At 37.8% G+C, this 11,192-nt stretch overlaps 1 protein-coding gene across 1 annotated transcript; it reads right to left on the reverse strand.

The window, feature by feature from the left end:
- Positions 1–7,016: 7,016 nt before the first annotated feature.
- Positions 7,017–10,378, reverse strand: LOC102701532. The gene is made up of 5 exons (XM_006652053.3): positions 10,192–10,378; positions 8,330–8,444; positions 8,121–8,210; positions 7,483–7,581; positions 7,017–7,378 (listed from the first exon to the last, which is right to left on the reverse strand). The coding sequence occupies exons 1-5, from the start codon at positions 10,257–10,259 to the stop codon at positions 7,277–7,279; spliced, it is 474 nt and encodes a 157-aa protein (XP_006652116.1). The 5' UTR covers positions 10,260–10,378; the 3' UTR covers positions 7,017–7,276.
- Between the last annotated feature and the right edge of the window lie 814 nt (positions 10,379–11,192).

The raw sequence follows: 11,192 nt of genomic DNA on the forward strand, positions 1-11,192 counted from the left end.
TACTACTACGTATTACGTGCAACTCAAACACACGCTCACAAAAACCCTAGCTAGAAAGTTCAGCTGAGTCCAACCCAAACCACTGCTTCTGAAACAGTTTTTACAGGCGGTCAAAACGTATTTTTTTCAAGACGAACAACTTACAATCTGCAAGATGAATTTCACCTAAATTTGAGGCCATCTATTTATAGTTGTTGCTTCTCCACAAGTAAGAGGCGAAACACTTCTCATGCGCTGTTCTAGACAACGAAAAACCTGGAGTACCGTTGACAAACAACTGGCAGTGGTCTGACTCGTCCCAATTCAACCATGTAAAAAGAAGACCTGGCCATGCATTTGATTGCCTGGGACGCAAGAAATTTAAATTTGACGAAAATTCATCTGTCCCCTGAGCTTTGAAGTTTCGAGTGAGCTGCAGGGGACAGTCAGCTGGAACAAATTTCAGGGGACTAGGTCGGTAACATGACAGACATGCAGGAAGAAGATTGACTTGGTACTGCGTGTTGACACGTCACACGCCCGTACGTGCAAAGGAGACAGTTTTGAAATTTATGCTTTCCTGATCTAGAACGATCAAAGTAAGCAGGAATACAAATTTGTTCATATGTACACATGCATGGGAACGCAAATGGTTAATTAGGATCTAGCTAGTAGAGTCTAGCTGAGGAAATTTTGGGACTCCGGTTTCAGATTCGCCAGCATTTTGTCATGCTTTTTTTTCCCGATAATGTATTGGAAATGGATTTCCGACACTATTTAGGCCCCATTTATTTAGGTTTTGGCTTCTTAATTAGCTCAGGCTTTTAAGCAGATTTTTGGCTTAGATTGTTTGTAAGCCAGTGGTTCTTTACAGTTTTAAATCACAAGTTCAACGGTAGAGCCCTAACCTTCACTTCAAATAAACCAAAAGTGCTATTTAAACCTTGCTAGATTTTGGACTAACAATGTAATAGTGACTTGTCATTTTTTAAAGCCTAATAGAAAAGTTGCTTGTTTGTTTAGTTTTAGGCTTTTTGTTTATAAACTGAATGATAATCCCAAACAAAGAGGGTCTAAATGCACACGGCACATAACCAGTTAGAATTTAATTAAAATTTTAATAAAGGATAGGTCCCGAGCTCTCCCGGCCAGGCATCAGTTACAATGGAATAAAACAGTATGAGTTGCGACAAGGTCTGAATTACACACACTACTGTATATGGTAAGAATTTTGATTTTTTATTTCTATGCATTTTAAAAAAATTGACTAAATTTATAGAAAAATATAATAACATCTAAAATAGTTTAGTTAAATCCATTGTCAAACATCTTCCATAGTATATTAATTAGTTTCTATTATAATATTATTATGTTTTTTCTATAAACTTGGTTAATATAAAGTAGGTTGACTTAATAAAAAAAATCATATTATATAAATCGGAGAGAAACAGCTGAGATGATAAACAAAGAAAAGAACACATAACACGAGTTCAATGTTGATGATGGACTCAGTCAGTGATGATATTGTCACTGTTAGGGCTTCCAGGGCTCTGGCCTGGTTGGAAGGAAGGGACAGAGTCACGGTGGTGGACATTGCCTGCCGCTGCCATCCCAAAAGCGCTCGAGGCGTCGCCTCCGGAGCGAAGGATCCTCGAATCCATTATTTATTGACTCGGCTTGTTCCGTCATTGTGACAGGTTTTAAAAAGTTTTTGGCTATAGTGTTTTCGAGATAAATGTTGCTTGGTCACAAAATTTTGGCAGGAAGCCTCTCTTGTTCTGCTGTTCTGATCTTAGAGCAAGTGAAAAGTAAATGCCAAATTACAAACAGAATAAGCCAAGCCATACGGTGAACAATATATAGGGTCTGTTTGGAGAGCTTCTCCCAGCTACAGCTTTTCCCAGAAGCTGCTCCAAACGGTCCACAGCTTCTGAGAATCTATAGTTACAGATTCTGAAAAATGAACTAAGAATCCAGAATTTGGAGAAGTTGGGTTTAGAAGCTTTTCCAGATTCTCAGAAGCTGCCTAACAAGCAGCAGCTTCTCATAATCTAAAACTCCCCAAACATGCCCATAGCCATCAGATCAAAAGAGGACAAAATAAAGAGAACAAAGTTGAGCCGTTCAATTTGATATTTAGATCATATGGACTGGGGTGAACCTGTCCCCAATAATTAACTCCGCTGACCGCGCCCTACGGGAATCATCAAATCGATAGCAATAATCCCCATTTGAAGGGGTTCATATACACAAGCGTCTGGAAATTATACCCGGAGCAGGAGATTCAATTAAGCGAGATTCTGAAGTTATAATTTCGCCGCTGGTGTCAGAGCAAGGCTAATAATATAGTCAACAAGCTGGCTATAAGACTCTTTATAATCTTCGTCCACACATATACTAGTTAGTTATTTATCATTAATGTAGAACTCATATGTCTCTTTTATAGAGTTTCTTGGTTCTGGTGCCCGAGCTGGCTATAAACTTACAACCCACATTTATCCTCTCTTTCCTCCTCTCTCTCCTCCATATTAGTATTTAGCTGGCTTATACCTTACTGTTATACTTCTTAGACAACCGAGAAAAAGATGGAGCAAAGAAAAAGAAAGCACAGTCCCCGTCGGTTAAAAGTTGTATTTGTACCTATAGAGTAATTATAATGTAATTAAGCTTAGTTATATTTGTAAGTCTTTTCATCAAAAAAATTATCAAAAGTTGTCAAGCTAGTTTATTTTTTAAACTTATGCAACGTGGCTAACAACGGCCGGCGAGCATATAGGTCAACCGAAATTGTAAACACTAAATTTTCAACCTTAAATTTAACCATACTTACACCCCCTGTCTTTTCGCTTATACTTATGTTTATAAGTTAAAAATTAAATTTTAACCTTAATTTTGAAGTTGATTTTGAGGTTTTTTTATCAAAGTTTATTTTTACATTGACTTTCAAATCATTAAGGATACTTATATAAATATTTTACTTATAAATTATTTCTCATTTGCAAATGTGTCGTTTGACTTTTTTCGTGAAAACCCAAACAATCACCCCTAACACTTTAACTTTTAGCTTAAAATATATAAAATTTTAGTGGTCTGTTTTAAACCCAACCCTTAAAATTTTATAGAAAAAAGTTAGTTCCATTACCAGCCCTACATATGGTTCATCTCCATTGATTATTCTCTTGCGAATTATGTGTCTTACTCTTACAGTGGAAGAGACTTTTGAAAGTGGAAGAGGTGGCGGTTTTAGAGCGCTGGATTTCAACTCTGCACGTGGCGGTAAGGCGTCTCAGAAGCTCAAGGTCCAGGATTGGATGAAGAAGTAGTTGTGTTTAGCGAGTTTGGTTGTCTCGGACAGTTAGACCTGTGCCTCTTCGTAATAGTTTTAGCTTTAGCTTCCGTGTATGGCCTTCGGGATTGTCCTGTGAGTTTGGCCTTGGTGCTCTTTTGAAACTGGGTGGTTTTGTTGCGTTGTCGTTTTGTCCCTAGTGATGTTAAGCCGGTAACCCCGATTTACGTTTCTGTCCCTTGTTTTCTGGTTTTAATAAAAAGCTAGGCCCATGCCTTTTGTCTAAAAAAACCTACATATGGTATACCGTGATGTGTGGCTACTCATGAATTATCACTTCTTCACAGTCACTGTCCTTGCCAGACCATATATGAGTATACGACGTATCAAACCTAGTCGTACTAAAGTATAAGATGTTTTAGAGCTGTGCATATCTATTAAGAAAATTAATAAAATTAAATAGGAAAAGTTTGTAATTGGTTGTGAGAAAGTAACTGACAAACGTTATTGGTGAAAACATGTGACTAGTTGAACAAAGAATATGTGTAGAAGTAGTAGTACTTAGCATGGATAAATTTTGAATGCTACGGGTTGTTATATTTTATGACAGAGTGTGTACTATATTGGCTTGACAAAGATGCCATATATTATGTTATTTTTTTTGGAGAAAATCTAACTAATGCCATTGATAAATGTCTAAGTCTAAGAAATAACATTGACGAATGTGAGTTCTAAGAAATGCTATTGTATAAATGAATTTGTCTAAGAAATACCATTGCCGTTAGGTTTTCATCCATTTTTTGCCATTAAATACACTGTTCACATTATAGAATTTAACGGAAAAAGTGACGGAACCCTAATGGGTGATGGCATTTCTTAGACAAATTCGTTTGTATGATGGTATTTTGTAGAACACACGATGATGGCATTTCTTATAATTAAGTGTTTGACGATGGCATTTGTTAGATTTTCTCTTTTTGTTATATGTGTCTGTCTATTTCAACGAATACATTACATTAAGTCAGAGACGGACTGTATAGGCCCATATGAATGGAATGTATTGGGATGTAAATTGAGCGTAAACCATTCGCTACACCAAAAATGATTTTTTTTTTGCAGATGATGGGGTGTGAAAATTATAGGCGGGTGAATCATGGGTTGCCTGCAAAAAATGATCTAAGTGACTCTTAGATTATGCGCTGCATACAAAATAATTTTTATAGGTGTCCTATAAGGAAGCTCGTATGCAAAAATGTACACTAGTTTTGTAGGCAGATCTTACATGCCGCATGTAAAAATCATCTTTGCAGCCGAGGCAAAACGTGGCATGTCTGTCACTTATAAGGAGAGATAAGTTCACATATCCAACCCACTCTCCACGCACGCACTATTCTCACCTCTCCTCCACGCACTCTCGGCGGCGACGAGTAGTGTGCAATGACTCGGCAATGGCGGCATGAGGACCCGATGGGACGGATGATGGTGGTGCGCGGATCCTACAGAGGCAACGATGAGCGAGCGTGGTAGCTTGGCGCACCCATGGAGACGGCTACAACAATGGCGGCTGGATCTAGCTGCAGGGACCCATGGATCCGTTAGTGGTCACTCAAGGAGGCCAGATCTAGTGGTGGTAGCGACAAGGACAATGGACGGGGTGTGTGACGGAGGCAGTGATGGCAATCGTGGCCGGATCCGGCTGCGGGACAATGGGAAGGCCAGATCCCGCGTAGGTGGCGACGACGACGACGATGACAAACCGCACACGGGCCAGCACAGGCGGTGATGACGACGACAGTTAGATTTGACCATGCTACTCCCGAGGAGGGTAGATCTAGCGGAGGTGTCGAAGACGTTGATGACAGCGCCAATGGCGACATCTAGCTGGCGGCCAATGCTGGAGCGATTAGGCGATATTGTTTTTTAAGATTTTCGGATATTTTGTTGTAGAAAATTATTATTATAGGCGATGGATGATACGGGCCGCCTACAAAAATACATATTTATAAGCAATGGACGGGATGCACCGTCTATAAAGATATATTTTCACAAGCGGTTGTCTGGCCACGTGCGAAGATTCTCCATCTTCGTTGGCAATTATTTGTCTTTGGCTGCCACTTTCACCCGTAAAAATACGTTTTGATCGCCTGTAAAAACTGTTTAGGGAATAGTGATTGGATCCATTCGGATTTTTAGGGTGAAACAGCGGTTGCGTACCTCGTATGACGAGAAGAACGATGACCTTTTAAGTTGTTGAGATGAATGCTACGGGCTTGAAATGGAATATAGCCAAGATTATTTTAATTTGAAAAACAATACTGGCTAACTTTTAGAGAAATTTATGAATGTAAATAGAATTCCTTGAACGACTATGGCCGCTAGCTGCAGGTACAAAACAGGGTAATCAATACACGCAAAACGAGAAAAATCATTAGCATATGATTAATCGAGAACCCCCTCTTTTTTTTATATTTTTTTGAACTTAAGGGATTTATTTATCAGATGCAAAGTACATTTTTAATATGTACATCATCAAGAAACAAAGATGACAGACCCACAAGTCGGCAGGTTATTTGAGGAAGCGCATGTTTTTCATTGTGACATGAAGTTGACATGGCTGCGTTGTTAGGAGCAGTGTCGTGGAAGACGAAATACGGGTATTAGACGGATGATGTACCGTCAAACGATTAGTCAGAATACAGATGATTAAACGGAATTATACGGTACGGATCAATCACCGTTTACGTATATACGGCCGACTAAACGGTTGATACGGCCGACTTTCACAGCACTACTTAGGAGCAGGCGAGCAGCTCTTTCCCCTTTTTTAATTGAAATTATTGACTTTTGTATATACGTTTGGACATTTATCTTATTAAAACAATTTATATAATTATTGATTATTTTGTTATGATTTAATTTATTACTAAATAAACTTTAACTATTTTCGTAATTTTGCCTATTTACAAATAAATTTTGAATAAGACGAATGGTTAAACGTAGATCCAAAAATCAATTAAAAATCAGAGAGAGTATTAGCTATTACAAACTTGAAAAATGGATTAATATGATTTTTTTTAAACAACTTATATATATATATATTAAAAATATATGGTTTAGTAGCTTTGAAAGCGTGTAAAAAAAAATAGGAAAAAGTTAGCCTCAGTCGTCACTCGTGAACTGAGGCTAGCGTGGTAAACACTCGTGAACGTGCTACATAAGACTATTAGTGTGGAGTTTCATTTCAGGGTTATTCAGAGTGCATGTCAGAAAAATATTTACATGACAAATAAAACAAGTTCTCCAATGTATAATTTTATTTCACGGTTTTATAGGCTACATATAGCATTTCAATTGATGCATGTGATTTGTTGGATGCATGAGGGATAAAACACTTTAGCCTCCAATATTAGTTTCAGCCAGTTTCATAATCTTCAAACAGTATATACCCAATTTTCGAGTTTCATCTAGATAAATCTCATTTCTTATATATTTATAATTAAGATGTCATGTCAACAAATTTACTTATATGAAATGAAACTCAGATTGAAATTGGCCTAAGATAGGGAAATGAATAAATGGATAGGACGAAGTACGGTGACAAGAATGTATGGCTAGCTAAGATTAAACCTTGTTCTTTGAAGTGTGGGATATTATTTCCGAAACTCATTAGCCAGACGTGTCAACAATTGATTAACAATATCAAAAACACATATTTGAAAACAGGGTCGTGCGCCGCAACACGCATACGAGATGGAAACAATTGCTATGAATCTATTTGATCTTTTGACAGAACAATTTCGGTAGCACAATGACACTTTGATGACAGAAGAGACAACGGAATATACTGATAACAGAACTGATAAAGACAACTTAGGTATCCTACATACTAGGTTCTGAAGTCCCCAATTCACAATTTCTAGGGAGTATCAAGAGGAAAATTGAGACGTGTACTGTTGTGAAGTATGCAAACATAAGGACGACATATATCTTCCCCTACTGCAGTTGCTGGTTTCAGTTCGTCTTGGTCTTTCCAGTCCTCCTCTTGGAATGTCTTCTTGGAATAGAGTTCTTCATTCCCAAGAAGAAAAGAAGTGCACCAAAAAGTGCCAGGTTCTGAATAGATAAGAAAAGAAATGCGGGTATTGTAACAGTTAATAAGAATGGATGAATTAATTTTAAATTGAAACTTTACCGAGCAAGGTGGCAGGCAAACAAACCTGTGAGAACTTGACAAAAAGTTGAACAAACTGTGATGACTCCATTTCATAGTTGTAGAAGTCGTACACGACAGGTGTTATAAACGCCAAGTAAACAAGCTGCAGAAATGAGCAAGATAAGATATTTAGTATTCCAATTTACAATAAAGAAAATGAAAAATAGGTAGACAGGGAAAGAGATACATGTAGTTAGACGAGATAGAGCACATATATATACAATAATTTTAACACCCTTAAAACAATTAGATCCTCAGATGTTATAATATACAGAAAAAGTCTATTTACACCCTTGTACTATTGCATTGGATCACTTAACCCTCTAAACTATTTTTGGCCCATTTCACCGCTTAAATTATTAAGAATGGTTAACTTTACTTCATACTAGCATGTTTTCTTGCTTTTTTTTTTCTTTTTATACAAGTTGTATTTTAAGTTAGAAAATTTTTAGAGCCATAGATAATACATAGTGTTAGATTTCCAATTCCAGATATTAAGATATTGTAGTACCAAGATGCTCTACCAAAGCAGCAATAGAGCTAGAGTTACCAATTTATATGGTGGTAAATACACATTTTATTTTGGGCACACATGGTGCAGAATGCATATAGTAAATGCATATAGAAAAACTGAGTACCCACCAGTAGGAATGCTCCAAATGAGCTGCTGATAATGAACAGAAGACCACCAAAGCCTTTAAGGAACATGAGAGCCGCAATGACAGTTTTTATCTGTAAAGAAGAAACGGTGAGAACTACCAAAACTATGTCAAAGAAGAGGTAGGATGGTGCAAGTACGCCAAAGTAATATTAGGTAGAATGTGGCAACTAAACCAAACAAATATCCATACATCAATATGTGGCACCGCCATTCCTAAATTCTTCGACACTTGCTGCATAAATAGATTGAATTTTGGCTTCAATGCCTTTGCTGCTGGTCCACCGTCAGTCCCAAATTCACTAAACCTGCATGTATGAAAATTGTTTTCAAGATTCTCAACAGTAGAAAAGTTGCTTGGAAAGAAAAAGAATTATGTAACCACTATAAAGTAAAAAGAGTTCCAGAAGTACTTTTACACCAACTAAAAGACATGGGAGGCTACCAAAGGATTCGTGATGCCAATCATGGCGCAAAATTCTGACAGTCACAACCCTCACAGAAGAACTAAAACTTGTATTTGTGGAAGACAACTTGCTCCTTGACAATTGAAACAATTACATGGCTACCAGCTTAGAGGGTGTTTTTTAGGAAAATTCAGGGAGAGTTGATAAAAGAGGTATTATTGTCCTTTTTGATAAGGAGACAAGTAGCACAAACATATGTGAAATAACTTATCCTACTTATGATAAAGAAATTCATCTTAAAACTTCAAAGAACTTATATTAGTACTTGACAGCAGATTCAAGCATATACATTCAATGATTCAAATAATGTGGAAACGAACAATAGTAATACCTGCTATAACATCATTGTAACAAAGAAAGTACACGGCAAGCTATGAAACAAAGGGGACAAAAAGCATGAACACAACACTAACTAATGAAAAAGAGTGGATAAAAGTTTTGGTTAACCTTGTTCATTAAAATGGCTTTGATCGAAAGAGCCTTAAATAAGAAAAAAGTTACAGACTGGACAAAGAAAATTATTACACACAACATAGGGAAACATGAACACGATGGGCATTGTACTATTAGTCCAGTTTATAGAACGTTGACCAATGTAACTAAAGAGCTGATTATGCAGCCAAACAACAAATTATACAATAACTGAGAATCCCTTTTGTCCTTAACACATGAGTGCATGACATTGTACTAGTTGACCACTTTATAGAACCTTGACCAACGTAACTTATAAGCTAAGATGACAATCGGTTACACTATATGATCCCTAAATTGCTGATTTCCTGGGTGAACTGTATATCTATTAAAACTGTAGATACTCATACCCTGCGATAATGAAAAACATCAGGCTGACACTCACTTCCCAACCTAGAAATCAGCACATAAACATGTCAACAGCAGTCCATGTGAATTCAGCATTGTGACGGCAATCATAAAGATCGAATTGGTTCGGGTGAACATCACAGCTAGTGGCACAAACTGTCAGAAGCCTGACACATTACCACACCACACCACACTTAACAAACGAAAATGGAAGTGGAATTGGAAGTAGTGCTCAGTCGACCAATAGCACAGTACTGCTGCTAGCACCACAACCTTGGCGAAACTATCAGACATCTCATCAGATCAAAAATGTCCCAATTGATGAGTGTTGATGATCACTGGAGCATTTGGACCATATGGGATCAGGGAAACCGCAAGCTACTGTTCCGAACTGTCAAATATATGTTTGCATCTGAAAGCAATAGCATGCTACCACCGAGATGCATATGCGTGTCAAGCAGGATTCAAAGTTAACGCTGCGCACGATCTGATCCGATCCCGGATCCCCCTCTCCTGCACTGGAATGGAATCTCATGCATCTACTCGCACGACGACATGCAGCTAACCAACGACATCTACCCACCACTCTCAGATCCGTCACACCAAAGATCCAAGAATGCACACTCAAGCACGGATCTCTCGATCCGACCAGCCCAAACCAAACGAAACGGGCAAGGCCTAGCACTAGAGATCGCCGAGAACTAGAGAAGCGGCTCCGTCCAGGGAGGGATGGACAGAAAAGAGTGGGGAGAGATCTGACGATGCGTACTCCTGGTAGGCGGAGAGGAGGAAGATGGAGGCGAAGAGCACCCTCCCGACGAACGAGATGAACCCCATCCTCCTCCTGCTGCTGCTGCTGCTTCTTCTCCACCTAGCCGCCCTCCTCGCCCTCTCTGACGGCGGCGGCAAGCACCGGCAGGGGAGGGAAGGGTAGGGAGGAGAGCTGGAGAGGAGTGGAGGAGACGACGACGACGACCTGGCTGGCGGGGAAGAAGAGGGATGGGCGACTGCTGAGATTTCTTCTTCTACTACAGTCCGTCCATGCTAAATTAATTTGTCCGGAAGGGTTCTCAGCACGGTTTTGAATTCACTTTTTGCTCAAACTTTTGGTACCATTTCAGGGTAAATTGGTAGGCAAATTTTATGGTTTATGATTGACCCGTGCTGGATTCTATTAGTTCCGTCCAAAAAAACTTTATTTTTTAATTTCTAATTTCTATATATAAAGTTCGACCATCCATCATATTTAAAAATATATATACAAGCTATAAAATTAGTTATGCGTAAAGTATACTTCATGTTTTATCATGTAATAATAATAATAAAAATTAACCATAAAAATATTTTAAATAAGACAAAGAGTAAAACATTATATCTAAAATATGAAAAATAAACTTATTTTAAGAAGTAGGAAGTAATTACTCTGTTTTAAAATATAAAATATAAATATGTTTAATGTCATTTCCCATTATTTTTGTGCTCAAATTTTCACTCTTAGTAGATTGCTTAGATTTCCTTTTGTACCACCTGGATTAGTTAATTATTACGTACCTAAAAATTCATATAAATCAGCGTAGGAACGTTTATATTATAGGAGCAGTAAATAAATTCTAAATTATAAAGATATTTGTATTTTAAAACTGATGATAGTGAGCTTTTTTTCTTCCGTTGTGCCTGTAGGATCGTAACAAAGCAAAACACCAGGGGTGAATGGTAGATAGATTAAAAACCTAAATCTTTTCGCGAAAATAAAAGATTACCTTCACAAAA

This window comes from Oryza brachyantha, chromosome 4 (assembly GCF_000231095.2).
Source record: "Oryza brachyantha chromosome 4, ObraRS2, whole genome shotgun sequence".
Classification (NCBI taxonomy): Eukaryota; Viridiplantae; Streptophyta; class Magnoliopsida; order Poales; family Poaceae; genus Oryza; species Oryza brachyantha.

What these genes read in the sequence shown, in the direction of transcription:
- LOC102701532 (XM_006652053.3), bottom strand. Translation starts at nt 10,259, where the DNA reads ATGGGGTTCATCTCGTTCGTCGGGAGGGTGCTCTTCGCCTCCATCTTC. An exon ending in CTCCTCTCCGCCTACCAGGA is followed by an intron (nt 8,445 to 10,191) that starts GTACGCATCGTC and finishes TCATACATGCAG; the next exon opens with GTTTAGTGAATTTGGGACTG. An exon ending in TGGCGGTGCCACATATTGAT is followed by an intron (nt 8,211 to 8,329) that starts GTATGGATATTT and finishes TCTTCTTTACAG; the next exon opens with ATAAAAACTGTCATTGCGGC.